We start from the raw sequence: 18,766 nt of genomic DNA on the forward strand, positions 1-18,766 counted from the left end.
TACACAGCCCATATCATTAGCTGGGATGTTTTGCATCCAAGTGGAGCTTGTCAGGAAATAATCACTGCTTCAAGGGATGTCTCTGCACATGGGGAAGCTAAGGTCCACTATAAAAGCCAGCCCAGCTCCATGCTCCCTCATCCACTTCTCTGGCCTTCTCCTCCTTGGGAACCAGGTGAGTGTGAAGCCCCTTCTTGTCCTCCTCATTATCCCAGGTCTCATCTCCATGGACTTCTCAGCTACAATCAGCTCTGTTCTGTGCCAAATTTTGGGGCTTCTGGTTGTGGAGGAGGGAAGCAGGTTTCTCACAGAGGGATGCTGGGTGTGCATTGAGATTGCTTCTGGACTAGGGCCTAGTCTGTAGGCAGATAGTCTCCGGTGTCTCCTTTTGGGCTCTGGCAGGATGAGGCCAAGAAGCCCTCACACATCCCTGCACAGCCTCCAGCTCTCAGCATGGCCTGTGCCTTGGTTCTTTTAGGGTGTGGTGACAGGCTGCTCCTCATGCATCCCCATGTTAAGCTTCCTCCCTGCCCTCTCTCCCAGGTGAACCTCCTGCCCCGAGACATGTCCTGCTACGACCAGTGCCAGCCCTGCCTGCCGTGCCAGCCCTGTGGCCCGACTCCACTGGCCAGCAGCTGCAATGAGCCCTGCGTCAGGCAGTGCCAGAACTCCACCATCGTCATCCAGCCCTCTCCTGTGGTGGTGACCCTGCCCGGCCCCATCCTCAGCTCCTTCCCGCAGAACACTGCTTGTGGGATCCTCCACCTCCGCTGCTGTTGGCAGCATCCTCAGCTGTGACGGAGTCCCCATCAACTCTGGGTGCTGTGACCTCTCCTGTATTGCCAGCCGCTACTGTGGCAGCAGGTGCCGCCCCTGCTAAAGATGCCAGACAGTGCCCCAGACCAGGACCCCAGGAACTCAGAACATGCTGCTGGACAGAAGAACAACAGAACTTCGTGCTCCTGTTTTAAGAGGAGCTGACCATCTCTGACTTGTCCTGTAAAGACAGACAGGAAGGGGCCAGCCTGGTTTCTCTGTCAACACGGCCAATGTCTACCTTTTTTGTTTTCCACTCACTCACTCCTTTTCTCTCTTTTCCTTTTTGCCCTCTGCTCCCGTCCAAGCTCTCTGTGAGGCCCCCAGAAACCAACCTGGTGTGACCTGCAAGCCTCTCTCCACTTGTGGGTCCAGTTAGATGGATACCCTGTGGCAAGTCTGCCAGAGGAAAATCTGAACAGATTTTGGCAGCTCTTGCTGATCTCCACTCTCAGGGCCTCTTCTTGTAGTCACTTCTTTTCCCTCCTGAGATTCAATAAACATTTGCAGCATCCCTGAGTGAGTCCCTGTCTGGTCTTTCCATCTGCAAAGAGATGGCCAAGGGAGAAAGCTGTTGCTTTGGTGGGAATTTTGGTGTCCTTCAGGTGTCTGCCTACAGACTGGTTCTGTTTCATGTCTTTTTATGACATGAAGCTGAGCAATGCAGTTGGTACAGCAGAAGGAAGGGATACCATCCCAAGGGACCTGGAGAAGCTTGAGAAGTGGGTCCATGTGAACCGCATGAGGTACAAGAAGTCCAACTGCAAGGTGCTGCACGTGGCTTGGGGCAATCCCAGGCACGGGCACAGAATGGCTGAACTCATTGAGAGCAGCCCTGCAGAGATGGACTTTTGGGGTTTCTGATGGACAAGAAGTGCAACATGAGCCATCAGCACGCACTTGTAACCCAGAATGGCAACTGCATCCTGGGCTGTATCAAGAGGAGTGGCCAGCAGGTCGATGGAGGTGATTGTCCCCCTCTGCTATGACCTTGTGAGGTCCCACTTGGAGTGCTGCAGCCGGGTCTGGGGTCCCCAGCAAAAGAAGAATGTGGACCTGTTAGAGTAGGTCCTGAGGAGAGCCATAAAACGATTGGAGGGCTGGAGCACCTCTCCTACAAAGAAAGTCTGAGAGTGATGGGGATGTTCAGTCTGCAAAAGAGAAGGCTCCAGAGAGCCTTCTTTTCTCCACCACAATGTTGTGAGTTCCAGGGGGAAGAACCCCAAGGCCATGACCAGTGGCTTTAGCCAGGGAGGCACCTGGCTCCCCTTCAGCCAGTTCAGAGTGTACCTCACTACCCGATCATCCAGACCACACTTCCTTAGTTTAGCTGTGAGGATGCTGTGGGAGACTGTCAGATGCTTTACAATCAAGATAGAGCATGTCCACTGCTTCACCATCATCTATCCACCTGGTTATGTCTTCATAAAGGTTGGTCAAGCATGAATTCCCCTTGGTGAAGCCATGTTGACTGCCCCTAATGACCCTTTTGTCCTTGATAGGCCTAGAGACAACACCAAGGATAAGTTGTTCCATCACCTTTTCAGGGATGGAGGTGAGGCTGGCCAGCCTATAGTTACCCAGGTCCTCCTTCTTGACCTTTTTGAAGACCGGAGTGACATTTGCTTTCCTCCAGTCCTCAGGCACCTCTCCCGTTACCCACAACTTACCAAAGATGATGGAGAGTGGCTTAGCAATGATTTCCACCAGCTCCCTCAGCACCCGCAGGTGCATCTCATCAGGACCCATGGATTTATGGATGTCCAGCTTGCTTAATCGGTCCTTAACCCAGTCCTCATCAACCGAGGCAAACTCCTCCTTTATCCTGACTTCAGCTGGGGCCTCAGGAGTACGGGGCTCCTCAGGACAGCTCCCGGCATTATACACAGAGACAAAGAAGGCATTCAGTAACTCTAACTTCTCTTAATCTTTTGTCACCAGGGCACCGATATCATTAATTAGTGGGTATACATTGCCTCTAGTGTTAGTTTGATTTGCAATGTATTTGTAGGAGCTCTTTCTGTTCACCTTGACCCCTCTTGCAAGGTTTAATTCTAAAGAGATCCTTAGATTCCATGAGACCCTGAACTCCACCATCTCATGGTCGCTGCAACCAAGGCTGCCCTCAACCTTCACCGCTTCAACCCGCCCCTCCTTGTTAGTGAGGACAAGATCCAGCAGTGCTCCTCTCCTAGTTGGCACATCCACCATTTGCATCAGTGCTCTAGAGGAACCTCCTGGACTGCAGATGGCTGGCTGAGTAGGCCTTCCAGCAAATGTCAGCGTAGGTGAAATCCCCCATGATAACCAGGGCCTGTAATTGCGAGGCCGCTCTCAGCTGCCTGTAGAAGGCCTCGTCAACTTCCTCATCATGATCTGGTGGCCTGTAATAGACACCCTCAGCAGTATCACCCATGCCAGCCTGTCCCTTAATTCTCACCCACAGACTCTCAACTTGCACCTCATCTGCCCGTGGACAGTACTCAATATATTGTAGTCTCTCTCATGTAAAAAGCAACTCTGCCACCTTGGATAGCTGGCCTGTCTTTCCTGATAGAAGAACAGGTTTCGTTTTGTGCACAGTGCTTCCTGTCCTGGCACTAATCCCCACAGAGAGGAGCCTGACTGCTATCTCCTTTGTACTGTCCCTTCAGTTACTCCTACACATGAATGAGATCCCCCCAAGCGTTCTCTTCTCCAGGCTGAGTAGTCCCAGCTCTCTCAGCCTTTCCACAGAGGAGAGATTCTCCAGTCTCTCAGTCGTCACTGTGGCCCTTCATTGTCTCTCTCCAGGATGTCTTTGACTTTCCTGTCCTGGAGAGCCAAGGCGCATACAGAAATGAGAGCCAGCATTTAGACACTCTACACCCAGAGTGGCCTCTCCAGTGCTGAGTAAAGGGGAATTATCACCTCCCTTGACATGCTGGCAACACTCCTAATGCAGCCAAGGACACCATTATCCCTCTTTGCAGACAGGATACAATGGTGGCTTGATTCCAGCTTAGTGTCAGTCACAACCCCCAGGGCCTTTTCTGCCAAGCTGCTCTCCAGATGGTCAGCATGTTCTGGCTATCTTCAGCATCTGTCAGCATGTTCTATGACTATCTTGGTGGCTGTTGAGGGGATGCCAGGAAAGCTGCTGCCTCTGGCAGGCACCAGAACCATGGGACTCCCATTCCAGACTGCTTTGTGCAACCGCACACCCTCAGGACTCTCTGTTCTTTGCTGATGAAAGGGGCTGCTGCTCTCCCTTTTGCAGGCTGGGCCAGTAGCAAGCCTGAGCATGTATCCGAGGGAGGCACACACATGGAGACACACACAGGACACTAACATAGCTGCTCATACAGACTGCAGCCACAGGCGGGGCATTGCCTTTAACAATACTCAAAAGAACGCCACCAGTACTCATCAAAACCTTGCCTACAGAGAGCCAAGCCCCGTTCCTTCTCTCTGTCTGGTCAGGATTGAAGATCACTGCTGGAAACATACACCCAAGGTAATGCAGAATTGAGGACAGAGCTTCTAGCCAATGATGTGTGAGAGGCTGAGCATCCAGTGTCCCCCTTCCAAACAAGTGCAGGTGGGGCTCTCTGAAAACATGGCCAAAGCCTAACTTCCATGTCTTCTGCTCTCTCCACTCTTCTTCCCTCCTTTCTGTTCTTCTAGGCTGTTAAGATCTCCATACCCAGCCTCTGGGTTCTGCTGGTCCCTCTCCCTCTGTGGGACAGGCACATGTATGTCCTGTGGGATCTCTACCATTGGTGATGCACGCAGACTTCTGACACTTCCTTGTGCTACCTGCCACCTCTGACAGACTCCTCTAGAAATGATCTCATTTCCCTCTTCACAGTCATTAAAGTTTTCTGCATTCCACCCTTATGTTGCAGGGTAAGAAAGACATTGGTGTGCAGGGGAATATGGTGAGCACAGGAGGGGCCTTTCAGACTCCCAGAGGAATATGGGACACATTGCAGTGCGGACATTTCAGTCACTGTCCCTTGGAGCTACAGTGGTGGACAAAGTCACAGGGATCTGTCTAATGTACAAGAAAACCATGGATCCTCAGGGAGTGCGAGCGGGAGATAGACTGGTGGAGTGACTCCCTGCAGGACCGGAGGGAGAGGGACCAGGGTGAGACGCCCCAAAGGGGGGTGGACCCCCTGCCCTGTTGCCATCGGGCAGAGGGAGGGGACCTGCGAGTTGAGGAGGAATGGAGACGGGTCCCCTCTCGACCTCGCAGGAGATGCCCTCCCCTTCCGGCGCTGCCTTCCCAGGTGCCCTTGAACAATAGGTTTGAGGCCCTGGAGCTTGAGATACCGGTGGGTGAGGACGAGGTAGGAAGCCTGCCCAGGAGGATGCCTGAGGTGAGGAAGTTGACTCCATGCCTCAGGACTGCCTCCACCAAGAAAGAAAGAAGGGTGATTGTTGTGGGCGACTCCCTACTCAGGGGAACGGAGGGCCCTATTTGTCGGCCTGACCCCACGCATAGGGAAGTCTGCTGCCTCCCTGGGGCCAGGGTCAGAGACGTTACCAGGAAGCTTCCAAACCTGGTTCGCCCCTCTGACTATTACCCGCTTTTGATAGTCCAGGCTGGCAGTGATGATCTTGAAAAGAGAAGCCTCAAGGCTATCAAACAGGACTATAGGGGGCTGGGACGATTGGTGGAGGGAGCGGGAGTGCAGGTGGTGTTTTCGTCTATCCCTACGGGGGGAGGGAGAGGCACGGAGAGGACATGGAAAGCTCACGTGGTTAATAGGTGGCTCAGAGACTGGTGCTGGCACAGAAATTTTGGGTTTTTTCACCATGGGGAGCTTTACTCGGCACCCGGCCTGATGGCCTCAGATGGGTCCCTATCTCCAAGGGGAAAACGGATCCTAGGCCAGGAGCTGGCGGGGCTCATAGAGAGAGCTTTAAACTAGGCGAGAAGGGGGACGGGGCTCAAACAAGGCTTGTTGGAGCCGTGCCGGGGGAAACAATGGCTAGGCTGGGGAAGAAGGCGATGGCCCAGCTGAAGTGCATCTACACTAATGCACGCAGCATGGGTAACAAACAGGAGGAGCTGGAAGCCATCGTGCAGCAGGAAGGCTACGACTTGGTTGCCATCACGGAGACGTGGTGGGACCGCTCCCATGACTGGAGTGCTGCAATGCCTGGCTATCGGCTCTTCAGGAGGGACAGGCAGCACAGAGGGGGTGGTGGCGTGGCTCTCTACATTAGAGAATCTTTTGATGTTGTGGAACTCCAGGCTGGGAATGATAAGGTTGAATCCCTGTGGGTTAGGATCCGTGGGAAGGCCGGCAAGGCTAGCGTCCTGGTCGGGGTCTGTTATAGACCGCCGAACCAGGATGAGGAGACGGATGAGGAGTTTTATAGGCAACTGACAGAAGTTGCAAAATCGTCGGCGCTTGTCCTCGTGGGGGACTTCAACTTCCCGGATATATCCTGGAAACACAACACGGCACGGAGAAAGCAGTCTAGGAGGTTTCTGGAGAGCGTGGGAGATAGCTTCCTGACGCAGCTGGTCAGTGAACCCACCAGGGGTGGTGCCCCGCTAGACCTTCTCTTCACAAACAGAGAAGGACTGGTGGGAGATGTGGTGGTCGGAAACTGTCTTGGACAGAGTGACCATGAAATGGTAAAGTTCTCTATTCTTGGCGAGGCCAGGAAGGGGACCAGTAAAACTGCTGTCTTGGACTTCCGGAGGGCTGACTTTGAGCTGCTCAGGACGCTGGTTGGCCGAGTCCCTTGGGAGGCGGTTCTGAAGGGCAGAGGAGTCCAGGAAGGCTGGGCGCTCCTCAAGAAGGAAATCTTAACGGCACAGGAGCAGTCTGTCCCCACGTGCCCAAAGACGAGCCGGCGTGGAAGAAGACCGGCCTGGCTCAACAGAGAGTTGCGGCTTGTGCTTAGCAGAAAAAAGAGGGTTTATAATCTTTGGAAAAAAGGGCGGGCCGCTGAGGAGGACTACAAGGATGTAGCGAGGCTGTGCAGGGAGAAAATTAGAAAGGCCAAAGCTCATCTGGAGCTCAACCTGGCTACTGCCGTTAAAGACAACAAAAAATCCTTTTACAAATATATCAATGCGAAACGGAGGACTAAGGAGAATCTCCATCCTTTACTGGATGCGAGGGGAAACCTAGTTACTAAGGATGAAGAAAAGGCTGAGGTGCTTAATGCCGCCTTTGCCTCAGTCTTTAGCGGCAATACCGGTTGTTCTCTGGATACCCAGTGCCCTGAGCTGGCGGAAGGGGATGGGGAGCAGGATGTGGCCTTTGCTATTCATGAGGAAATGGTTGGCGACCTGCTAAGGAGCTTGGATGTGCGCAAGTCGATGGGGCCGGATGGGATGCACCCGAGGGTACTGAAAGAACTGGCGGAGGAGCTGGCCGAGCCGCTTTCCATCATTTATCGGCAGTCCTGGCTATCGGGGGAGGTCCCAGTTGACTGGCGGCTAGCCAATGTGACGCCCATCTATAAGAAGGGCCGGAGGGCAGACCCGGGTAACTATAGGCCTGTCAGTTTGACCTCAGTGCCAGGAAAGCTCATGGAGCAGATTATCTTGAGGGTCATCACGCGGCACTTGCAGGGCGAGCAGGCGATCAGGCCCAGTCAGCATGGGTTTATGAAAGGCAGGTCCTGCTTGACGAACCTGATCTCCTTCTATGACAAAGTGACGCGCTTGGTGGATGAGGGAAGGGCTGTGGATGTGGTTTACCTTGACCTCAGTAAGGCTTTTGACACCGTTCCCCACAACATTCTCCTCAAGAAACTGGCTGCTCGGGGCTTGGACTGGCGTACGCTTCGCTGGGTTAGAAACTGGCTGGATAGCCGGGCCCAGAGAGTTGTGGTGAATAGAGTCAAATCTGGTTGGAAGCTGGTCACAAGTGGTGTCCCCCAGGGCTCGGTACTGGGGCCGGTCCTCTTTAATATCTTTATCGATGATCTGGATGAGGGCGTCCAGTGCACCCTCAGTAAGTTTGCAGATGACACCAAGCTAAGTGCGTGTGTCGATCTGCTCGAGGGCAGGAAGGCTCTGCAGGAGGATCTGGATAGGCTGGAGCGATGGGCTGAGGTCAACTGTATGAAGTTCAACAAGGCCAAGTGCCGGGTCCTGCACCTGGGGCGCAACAACCCCAAGCAGCGCTACAGGCTGGGAGATGAGTGGCTGGAAAGCTGCCTGGCAGAGAAGGACCTGGGAGTATTGGTTGATAGTCGGCTGAATATGAGCCAGCAGTGTGCTCAGGTGGCCAAGAAGGCCAACAGCATCCTGGCCTGTATAAGAAGCAGTGTGGCCAGCAGGTCTAGGGAGGTGATTGTCCCCCTGTACTCGGCTCTGGTGAGGCCACACCTCGAGTACTGTGTTCAGTTTTGGGCCCCTCGCTACAGGAAGGACATGGACGTGCTCGAGCGAGTCCAGAGAAGGGCGACCAAGCTGGTGAGGGGTCTGGAGAACAAGTCTTACGAGGAGCGGCTGAGGGAGCTGGGCTTGTTCAGCCTGGAAAAGAGGAGGCTCAGGGGCGACCTTATCGCTCTCTACAGTTACCTTAAAGGAAGCTGTAGTGAGGTGGGGGTTGGTCTGTTCTCCCACGTGCCTGGTGACAGGACGAGGGGGAATGGGCGAAAGTTGCGACAGGGGAGTTTTAGGTTGGATGTTAGGAAGTACTTCTTTACCGAAAGGGTTATTAAGCATTGGAACGGGCTGCCCAGGGAGGTGGTGGAGTCGCCATCCCTGGAGGTCTTTAAAAGACGTTTAGATGTACAGCTTAGTGATATGGTTTAGTGGAGTACTTAGTGTTAGGTCGGAGGTTGGACTCGATGATCTTGAGGTCTCTTCCAACCTAGAAATCTGTGTCTGTGTCTGTGTCTGTGCCTATCCTCCCCTGTGCCCCTCCCCACTTGGGGATCCCCTGTTCCTTGTAGGCTGGAGGAATATGGTTCTTTCTGAAGTTGAGTGCCAGCACCATTATGTCCTCTCAAAATGCCCACTGAGGGAAGGTCCACACTACCAGAGCTCTGGGGAAAAGTCAGAGGACAAAGACGTTTTTTGCATGGGACTTCCAGAATCCAGTGAGTCTCTGTCCCATTGCTTCCTGCCCACGGTATGGAGCAGAGCCCACAGATCGCCAGAGTGAGGGACTGTGCCTATGCCTGGGGTGGGGAGGGGTGGGGGTGAGGTGTTCTGCAGCTGGTGCTGTTCATGGAGGCATTTCCCTTGGGAAGCCTCCTCTGTGCTCAGGGAAGAAAGGACACAATAACCCCTTGGGGAATAAAGCAGCACTCCAGACACTGTTGGTTCCAGGGAGACTGAGCAGGTACAGGACATGTGGTACCAAGAGTGCCAGTCCATAATACCAGGCAAGGACAGGAAGGAATGCACTGTTCCTGCAGAGGTGTTCAATGTCCCCAGAGACTCCTCGGGGAGATGATCCCAGGGAGTTGATCAGACGCCTTCAGAGACAAGGCTGAGGCTGGTGCTGCCTTCCTTGAGAGCACAGAGGAAAAGAGGGCCCATGGCTGCCCCCTGCTGGGAGCTGCCTGCACTGAGCTCTTCTTTCTCTGGGTTGCTTTGCTTCTTGCTCTTGCAAGCAGAGAGAAGAGCTTCCTTGAGTCTGAGGACATCAAAACACCATATTCAGCATGGTTTGTGAGACAGACGAACCTTTATCAGCACATCCTCATTTCTCCTGCTTGGCCTCGACATTTGCTGCCTGCAGGACACCTAGCTTCTCCCAGACATGCAATCCCCTACTGCTGTGGGAGCTGGTCACTACAAAACTGCTCCCTGCGCAAGAGCTGGGGATGATCATATGCCCCCAGCTCCCTTGAGGAGACAGCAACGACCCCAGCTGGTTGTAAGTCTTCATTTATATCTTGCTCTGCTTGCTTATGGTGATGAACATGGAGAGCTCTTGGGCATTTGGCAATCAGGGATGTTCTATGTGTTTAGTTCTGTCCCTCAGGCACAGGCTTTGGACATGAACTGGCTGAAAGTCTGGAGATAATGAAATGGCTCAGAAGAAAATCCATTTTATTTACTGACTTGTTGAAGAGAGAAAAGAACCCTGCAAATCTGTGTCAGAACTTGTTCTAGGAGTCTCTGGGCTAGGCTGGCAAGGGCTCGAAGCAAGCTGCTTTATCATGGGTTTTCAGGAATTTACTCAATCTGGGATCAAGGGGCTGAGAACAAGCCCCCGCAGGAATCCTGGTTCCCAGCAAGATCTTCCCTATTCAGGTACCACAGAAAGGGAAGAAAAGCAGAGCACTGCGGTCCTGGTCAGCCAGTCAGGGTCAGCACTCTCTGCACAGCCACAGACACCAGCCCCTTTGGGAAAGAGAATATGGCTGGCAGATATCGGGGTGCACAGGGGAAGCAGCACAGCCAGGGGAGAGCTGAGGGCCCCATCCCAGAGCTCTGCCTTGCACAGACACATCCCCTCCCTTCTCAGGGTTATTGCTCAACCAGGGTACCTCTCTGCACCAGGGTGTCACGCACAGCACAGAGGTACAAGGAGCTGTCAGAGAGCTCAACTTCTTTCAGCTGCAGAACACTGTATTTCCCTGTGATGTTCAGCTCTGTGGTGAAACGGACGCTCTGCTTGGTGCCTGCTATTGCTTGATTTGAAAGTAGCTGAGGGCCTTGGCCCTTCTTCTGCTGGTACCAGAGCAAACCATAAAAGCTGGAGCTCTGGTACGTGCAAGTGGTCTGGAAGGTGTTTCTCTGCTCCACGGTGACTTGTCCTTCTTGCTGGGTGACAGACACCTGACCCATGGTTTCTGGAAGAAAGAGAAGGTCGGCAGCTCTGTGGGGAAGTCTCCAGGCAGGCAAACAGGAGTGGATTCAAACCTGTGGGAGATAAGTCTCCCTGTCCTTTGCTGGGCTGAAAGGTCCCGAGGCCCGGGCACAGCAGGGTGGTTTGGGGGCAGAGCTCAGAGCTCCCTGGCCAGACTGGACCCTGAGGAGAGCTGTGCTGTGTGCCTGTTCCTCCTGCCTGCTCTCCTTCTGCCCAGAGGACCAGGGCACTGCCTGTCACCCACATACACAACACCCTCCAGCCATTTGAGGTGCTTATGCAGCTACTGGGAAAAGGTTCAACCTGCTTCCCCATCCCTGTCATCTCAGGGGGTTCTGAGGCCAACCGGTACATACAGGCTAGCTGAGTTGTGGCAGGAGGGAGCCCTGGCTGAGTTGACAAGCAGGAGGACATTGGAGGCCATGGCAGGAATGCATCAGGCAGAAGACAGACTGGACAACCTGGTAATTTCCATGGGAGGAGAGCTTTAATGTCTCTGTATCCACTTGGACAGGACCTGGCTTCTTTTTGTAGGAAAGAGAGAAATGTGGGACTGCAAAGACAGCTGAAATCTCCTCTGGTGGACCAGAAGAGAGAGGCAGAGAGAAATGGACTGAAAGAATAAGAAAATTAGGAGAGAAGAGAGACCTCAAGTCTCTCTTCTACATCTTCTCTTTTCATTTCCAAGAATAACATCATCTTGAGAGAAGGGGTGCAGAGCCAGAAATGGGAGCCAACATTTACCAGCATTTCCCTTTGAATCAAGAATTGTTCCCCACATAAACGTGGTAAGGTTGATGAGGGCTTCCTGGGGAAAGAAGATTTATGCCTTGATTAAAAGCCAGCACTTACCCAGCAGTTGCCCCAGGAAGGCAGTGAGGATGAGATACCCACAGTGCATGCTGAGACCGACCCTCCTGTTTGCTGAGGGAGAGAGAGTCAGAAAACCACCACCGAGCCCCGAGAGAACAGAGCTGCCGGAAATGACTCTGCTGGGGGAACAAGGGGAGATGCAGCGATGAGAAATGATCTGGTCTGATTGTGCCTTAAATGCTCCCTGGGGTTTCTCCCTCCTCCAGCAGGAGCTACCATTGAAGAATTTCACAGTCAGGAACCCTGCTGTGCAGCAGCCCAGGGGCTGTGGCCATGTCCATTTCTGTTAGGAAAACCTAGCATTTGCAAGAGGAATGGGGCTGCAGTGGGGTGTGGGATGCCACAAGCCCGCGGGGGACAAAGACAACCTATTCCATAGGGGAAGGTGTGGGGAGTCAGCAGGGAAAAGGATGTTGGATCAGTGGGTTCCCAGCATCTGAAAGGGCGTAACTTGCCTAGGCTATTCCCTTTTCCTTTTGGTGTTATCTCCAACTAATGGTATTTTAATTGGAATTGGAGGGTTACTCTTACTGGCCTTCATCTACATTCATGATCCACCCTCACGAATAATAAAAAAAGAGAAGCACCATAATTTATAATTTCTAGTTAGAATTTTTCATGTTCCAGACATTGCCTTGTGTTTCATGGTGTTCCAGAAGAGTTTGGCTCCATCTGGCTCTTTGTCCTGCAGTCAAGTATCAGAAGCATCAAAAAGCTCTTCCTTAACCTTCTCTTTTGAAGGCTGAAGAAGACTGTTTCTCTCTGCCTCTCCTCACGGCTCACATTGATGAATAACACAAATTTCACATCTGGAAGGAGCCTCTGCAGTTCACCTGACTCAATGTCCTGATCACGCAGGGCCAGCAGGCTGCTGTGGGCTATGTCCAGAAGGCTTTTGAAAATCTCCCAGGATGAAGACTCTACAGCCTGGTGGGGCCATCTCCTCCAAGGTGTGGTCAACCATCCAGTGAAAAAATATTTTCTAATGCTCAGAAAGAGCCTTCTGTGTTTCATTTTGTGGCCAGTGCCTCTTGTCCTGGCACTCATCTCCACAGAGAGGAGCCTGACTGCATCTTCTTTGTGCTGTCCCTTCAGGTATTCCTATGCATGAAGGAGATTCACCTGAGCCTTCTGTTCTTCAGGCTGAGCAGTCCCAGCTCTCTCAGCCTTTCCTCAGAGGAGAGATTCTCCAGTCTCTCAGTCGTCACTATGGCCCTTCATTGTCTCTCTCCAGGATGTCTTTGACTTTCCTGTCCTGGGGAGCCAAGGCGCATACAGAAATGAGAGCCAGCATTTAGACACTCTACACCCAGAGTGGCCTCTCCAGTACTGAATCAAGAGGAATGATCACCTCCCTCGACCTGCTGGCAACACTCCTAATGCAGCCAAGGACACCATTAGCCCTCTTGCAGACAGGACACAGTGTTGGTTCATGGTCAGCTTGGTGTCAGTCACAACCCCCAGGGCTTTTTTTGCCAAGCTGCTCTCCAGACTGTGAGCGTGTTCTGCACCATCTTGGTGGCTGTTGAGAGGATGCTAGGAAAGCTGCTGCCTCTGGCAGGCACCAGAGTGTTGGGACTCTGGTTCTAGTCTGCTTAGTGCACCCAGAGACCCTCAGAACTCTCTGTTCTTTGCTGATGGATGGGGCTGTTGCTCTCCCTTTTGCAGGCTGGGCCAGTAGCAAGCCTGAGCATGTATCCGAGGAAGGCACACACACGGAGACACACACAGGACACTAATATAGCTGTTCACAGAGACTGCAGCCACAGGCGGGGCACTGCCTTTAACAACACCCAAAAGAACGCCACCAGTACTCATCAAAACCTTGCCTACAGAGAGCCAAGCCCCGTTCCTCTTCTGTGTCTGGTCAGGATTGAAGATCCCTGCTGGAAACACACACCCTCACCTACTAGATGTGCAAGCACACCCTTGTTCATGTATTCCATCTCTTGGGAGGAACAAGTTAAAAGGAAATGAATGGCAAGGAGGATGGGATGAGAGCGGCAGATTGTCAAGGAGGATTGTAAATGCACTCAAGTGACCTTGCAGCTGGGAGTGCGCAAAGTCTGGAGAGTAGTAACGTAGGAAACATTGCAGCACTGGCCCTCAGCCCATCTCATGACCCTGCCTGGAGCCTGACTCCTCCTACCCAGCACGTGGTCCCCCTCCTTTCCTCTGGTGAGGCCAGTCTGATGTTTGCTTTCCCAAGGTACGCGTGCCATCACCCATTCATCTCGCAAGCATCCCCACCCTCACAGGGATCTCTCAGAGATTACCATAGGTTCTCAGCCTGCCCAATCTCCATGCCTGGGCCCTGGGCTCCCTTAGCCACCTCTGACTCAGACTTTACAGACAGCTTTTCCTCTCATTCACCAGCTAGTCCATCTTGAAATATGCTAAGAAATGGCACAGATACACCCCCACATATCATGCTAAAGTCACTAAGTGTTGTGGTTTAACTGGTGGGCAGCTAAGTACTGTGAGACGTACGCTCACTGCCCCCCTGCTATGGTGAGGGGAGAGAGCTGGAAAAAAGAAGTGCAAGAGCTCATGGGTTGAGATAAGGACAGTTCAATAAGAAGAAAAGGCAGAAATAAAAATAATAAAAGAAAACAACCATCGAACTAGTGACGCACAGTGCAGTTGCTCACCAAAAGCTGAGCAATGCCCAGCCATTCCCTGAGCAATGGCAGCATCCTCATCCAACTCCCCCAGGCTTCATTAATGGGTAGAACATTATGTGGCATGGGATATCCTTTTGTCCAGTTTGGGTCTGCTGTCCTTGATACCAGTTGATCATTAATTCTGTTTTCTCTGAAAAAGATAAAATATGTACTTTGAGGACAGGCCAAGATGACCCAGGCCTTGGAGATGTCAAAAGGATGATTAACTGAGGAACTGCTAATCAGGAAGGCCATGATGTTGACATTCTTGAGGCAAAACATTTTGATGTGTTTCCTTGAATACATCATCAGTCAATGTAATCTGAATAGATGGCTGAAAAACAAAGATTAGGAGTATTCCAATGTGAACTGTCTGTGTACTATCCTCATTATAAGAGTAAATATCACACCCCTAATCTGGGAGATCCCACCCTAACAAGGGACCCTTCCTCTCTGAAGATGTGCAGAACGATTCTGACATGGCAGCACTATGCTAATTAAGGAAGCAATCAGAGGCAATGGGATTGTACAAGCACGTAAATGCACTGAGAAGGTGTTGTATAAAAGTAGTGAGGAAAGTTTTAAGGGGTGCCAGCTTTGTGGAAAATCACTGGGTACCCTGACTTGCACAATTCCAAAATAAACAATCTCTTGAACCTTCTGTGTGTATTGGCTCATTGCACACCGGATAATTGATCTGGAATTTTAACCTGCTTGTGCCCCCTCCCAGCTTCTTATGCACCTCCAGCCTCCTTGGTGGGAGTCTGGTATGAGAAGATGAAAAGTCCTTGACTTAGTATAACCAGTGTATTGCAAAAGCTAAAATGTCTGTGTCTTTGGATGAGAATTCCCTTTTCAGTCTTAGGTTTTCTTGGTGTCACCATCTCCTGGCAAACCAGAACCTGGGTATTGATAACCCTGATGGGCTTAATCACCCTGTCAGTAGGTGCTCCCAACACCCTCTTGGTGACTCAGCACTGGGGGCTTGATAACACTGGTGCCCTTTCTCACCATGACAGCGGGTATCTCCAAACTCTGGGGCTAGTGAACAGGAGAGACAAGGGGGCAGGGGTGCGCATTAACAGCCCCCTTCCACATTATGGATATTTGTCTTACTGTTGGTTATGCTAACCACACTGCCAGGCATCAGGAGCAGGGGCTGCCACTCACACCTGGCTCACCACAAGCCCCACGTGTCCTTGCTGGGCAGGCTCAGTCAGAGCTCCATGGAAGCACTGGTGATAGGGAGTTGCTCCTCACAGCACTCACACCTTCCTGTATAAAGCTGCATGCTGCAGGCACCAGTGTGGGCTCAGTGCACACAGGTAGACAGCGCTGTCCTGGAGCTTGGCATCTTGCACGTGGAGAAGCACCTGAGAGTTCTCCATGGAGAGCACAGAGGAGATCCGTCCCTGGAATGCACATGAGGCTTGGACCTGCTCACCTGCAGCAAGAACTGAGGGGACTGGGTCAGGCGCTGCTGATACCAGAAGATGTAGAAAGCAGAGCTGCTGGTGGAGAAATTGCAGTGCAGAGTAGCGTTGTGTCCCACCTGGATGGCAGTTTCTTGTGCAAACTGCAGCACAGAGTCCTTCTGTATATGACCTGCAAAGGCCAGAACAGCATCTCAGCACTGCTTGAAGGTCTATCTGTTCTCCCCCTCTCTCTCCTGTGTCTCTCATTTCACCAACTTGCTCACTGTCTCCACTCTCCATCTCCCTTTTCACGGGCTGTGAAATGCTGAGCTAAGTACACATGCACTCTTCTTTCTGCAGATGCTATTCAATTCCCATACCCAAGTCTGTCATACCCGTGCTTTTTAGCAGTACCTCAGCAAGATTTGAGTCTATTTACTCTCTCTCTCCCTCAGCTGTATTAAGAGTTTGTCTCTCTTCCTGCAGCACAAGAGATGAGCTATTCCTGCCCTACCATCTTTCTATGTCTAACATAGACCTGTTAGAGTGGGTCCAGAGAAGGGCCTCAGAGATGATCAGAGGGCTACAGTATGTTAAGGGGTAATGGTTATAAACTAAACGAAAGTAGATTTTGATTAGTTATTAGGAAGAAAATCTTTACAATGATGGGTGGTGATACAGAGGAACAGGTTGTGCAGAGAACTTGTGGATGCCCCATCCTGAAAATTTTCAAGGCTACATTGGATGGGGCTCTTGGCAGACTGTTCCAGTGGAAAGTATCCATGGCCATGGCAGGGAGATTGAACTCAATGAACTTTAACTTCAACATCCCTTCCAAACAAAGCCATTCTATGATTCTGCTGTTCTGTGATTCTATGGCACTGTTAGTGAACTCACAGACTGCACCGAGACACATGGAGTCAAAAGGTGAAGGAATATTTTTTCATTGACTTCAGTGCTAATGTGGATGAGGTCAAAAGCCAGTAGAACAAATCACACACCCGGGGAGGCAACAAAGGACCATCAGAGTGAGATGAGGAGGAAAGGAAAAAGAAGGATGTAGCACTTCCTCATGCATAGCCGTACTTCGGAATCCAACTTCAGCTTGTGGGAGCTTCTTCCTCAGAATACCACTTCAAACATCCCCAACAATGTCACTCAGACAGACATCACCTGACTGCTCAAGACACATCCAGCACTTAAAATGAGTCTTCTGCCATCACAGATGCATTCCTGCCCTAGAAATCCTTGGGCCTTTCATCCCAGCACTCCAAAGAATCCTTCACTGGGGCATGGGCAAGACCTAAATCTGGAAATGAAAAGGTAGAAGTGCAGCAAACCAACACACAGCCCATACATATTATTAGTTGGGATAGTTTGCATTCAAGATGAGCTTGATAAAAAATTATTACCTTTGTTAAGGGTGGTTCATGGCCTACGGCAATGAAGGACCAGTATAAAGAGCAGCCCAGCTCCCTGCTCTCCCATCCAGTTCTCTCACCTCCTCCTCCTTGGGAACCAGGTGAGTCTGAAGCCCTCTCTCCTCCTCTTCCGAAGTGGAAGGGATCTTGCATCAATAGACATCTCATTCTGATGGTGGTTCAGTGCTATGCTGGGCCTTGGAGTTCCTTGCCATGGGAGAGGGGTGGATACAGAAACTCTGTGTAGACAGAGGCTGGGACATGGGGCTGAGGCGGCTTTTGGTTTATGTACTATGCAAGAGTGTTCCTGGGCCAGGCTGCTCTTTGAAGGGCCCTGTCAGGACAAAGCGATGAAGACCATGAGCCTCCTGGTAGAGCCTCCACATCCACCCTCAGCAGTTGCCTTGGCTCTTTTGTGATGGGGTAACCAGGCTGGTAAATCACCTGCCCGTGTGCTCTACTTCCTCCCTGTCCTCTTTCCCAGGTGCATCTCCTGCCCCCAGACATGTCCTGCTACAACCAGTGCCTGCCATGCAGGCCCTGTGGCCCGACTCCACTGGCCAGCAGCTGCAACGAGCCCTGCGTCAGGCAGTGCCAGAACTCCACCATCGTCATTGAGCCCTCTCCCGTGGTGGTGACCCTGCCCGGCCCCATCCTCAGCTCCTTCCCGCAGAACACCGTTGTGGGATCCTCCACCTCTGCTGCCGTTGGCAGCATCCTCAGCTGTGACGGAGTCCCCATCACCTCCGGCTGCTGCGACCTCTCGGGCATTTCCAGCCGCTACTGTGGCAGAAGGTGCCTGCCGTGCTAAAGAAGCCAGTGGCCATGGCCCTGGGCTTCTTCTCTCCGGGATTACGAACATGGTGCTACACAAAGGAGGAATCTTCAGGCCATTCCTTTCAGAATGTCTGACCTTTCTCAGCTCCTCTGGCACATGCTGGCAGGAAGGGGCCAGCCTGCACTTTCTGAAAACATGGCCCATGCCTCTCCTTCCATCCCTCCACCTACCTCCTTCTCTCTCTCTTTTCTTTGTGCTCTTCTGCTCCCTTGGGCTGTGGGGCTCCTCAGAGCCAGCCCTCCCACTGCAGGGAACAGCAGACACATGCCCTGCATGAACTCCATCATGAACAAGGGACGCTGCCTCTATGTTGGTCTTGGTGATCCCGCGCACTGAGGGGCCTCGGCTTGGAGTGATCTGCTTTTCCTCTGTACACTCATTAAAGATTTCTGCATCCCAGCCTTGGCTGTAGATTTTTCTTCCCTCCGTGTATGCCCACCTGAGCTGTCCATGGGAGGAATGGCTTTGCCCTCAGTGGGTATAAGATGGGTGTTTATGGAGCCCCTTCTGCACTCCCAGAAGAACGGCAATTTGCGACAGGGGAGGGGAAGGGAGAGGAGGGGAGGGGAGGGGAGGGGAGGGGAGGGGAGGGGAGGGGAGGGGAGGGGAGGGGAGGGGAGGGGAGGGGAGGGGAGGGGAGTAATCACAGCACTGGAGAAGATGGATGCTATTTTGTTCAGGGAGATGTTGGCAATGGATGGGTATAGAGGAGGGAGCATGGCCCGAGGCACAACACAACCACAGCCAAGTGAGAGTGAGCAGACAGTGTCTTGTGTCTCCTCACATGTCTACTTCCAGAGGGCAACAAGGAACACCCTACAGGAGCTCAAAGAGGACAGGAAAACTGGTGGTGCTCTTGTATTCAGGGAGCACACCAGGCCAGAAGCCCTCAGCAGAGGCCAGCTGCATGACAGGTAGCAAGTCCCAGAAGAAGCTGTCAGTTACTATGTAG

At 52.2% G+C, this 18,766-nt stretch overlaps 2 protein-coding genes and 1 pseudogene across 2 annotated transcripts; 2 read left to right on the forward strand and 1 right to left on the reverse strand.

Moving 5' to 3' along the window:
• Window positions 1-76: 76 nt before the first annotated feature.
• LOC118258306 (feather keratin Cos1-2-like) lies at window positions 77-880 on the forward strand (annotated as a pseudogene).
• Window positions 881-967: 87 nt separating this feature from the next.
• On the reverse strand, window positions 968-11,505 carry LOC118258277 (uncharacterized). Its single transcript, XM_050715439.1, has 5 exons — window positions 11,457-11,505; window positions 10,282-10,587; window positions 2,487-2,651; window positions 2,052-2,146; window positions 968-997 (listed from the first exon to the last, which is right to left on the reverse strand). Exons 1-5 carry the CDS (start codon window positions 11,503-11,505, stop codon window positions 968-970), a joined length of 645 nt encoding a protein of 214 aa, XP_050571396.1.
• A 5,493-nt stretch (window positions 11,506-16,998) lies between these two features.
• On the forward strand, window positions 16,999-17,787 carry LOC118258253 (feather keratin Cos2-3-like). Its single transcript, XM_035566918.1, has 2 exons — window positions 16,999-17,077; window positions 17,480-17,787. The coding sequence occupies exons 1-2, from the start codon at window positions 16,999-17,001 to the stop codon at window positions 17,785-17,787; spliced, it is 387 nt and encodes a 128-aa protein (XP_035422811.1).
• The last annotated feature ends 979 nt before the right edge of the window (window positions 17,788-18,766 follow it).

This window comes from Cygnus atratus, chromosome 25 (assembly GCF_013377495.2).
Source record: "Cygnus atratus isolate AKBS03 ecotype Queensland, Australia chromosome 25, CAtr_DNAZoo_HiC_assembly, whole genome shotgun sequence".
Classification (NCBI taxonomy): domain Eukaryota; kingdom Metazoa; phylum Chordata; class Aves; order Anseriformes; family Anatidae; genus Cygnus; species Cygnus atratus.

What these genes read in the sequence shown, in the direction of transcription:
- LOC118258277 (XM_050715439.1), bottom strand. Translation starts at nt 11,505, where the DNA reads ATGCACTGTGGGTATCTCATCCTCACTGCCTTCCTGGGGCAACTGCTG. An exon ending in TGACACCCTGGTGCAGAGAG is followed by an intron (nt 2,652 to 10,281) that starts GTACCCTGGTTG and finishes CTGAGGCCCCAG; the next exon opens with CTGAAGTCAGGATAAAGGAG. An exon ending in CTCCCTGGCTAAAGCCACTG is followed by an intron (nt 998 to 2,051) that starts GTCATGGCCTTG and finishes CTGTCTTTACAG; the next exon opens with GACAAGTCAGAGATGGTCAG.
- LOC118258253 (XM_035566918.1), top strand. Translation starts at nt 16,999, where the DNA reads ATGAAGGACCAGTATAAAGAGCAGCCCAGCTCCCTGCTCTCCCATCCA. An exon ending in TCCTCCTCCTTGGGAACCAG is followed by an intron (nt 17,078 to 17,479) that starts GTGAGTCTGAAG and finishes TCCTGCCCCCAG; the next exon opens with ACATGTCCTGCTACAACCAG.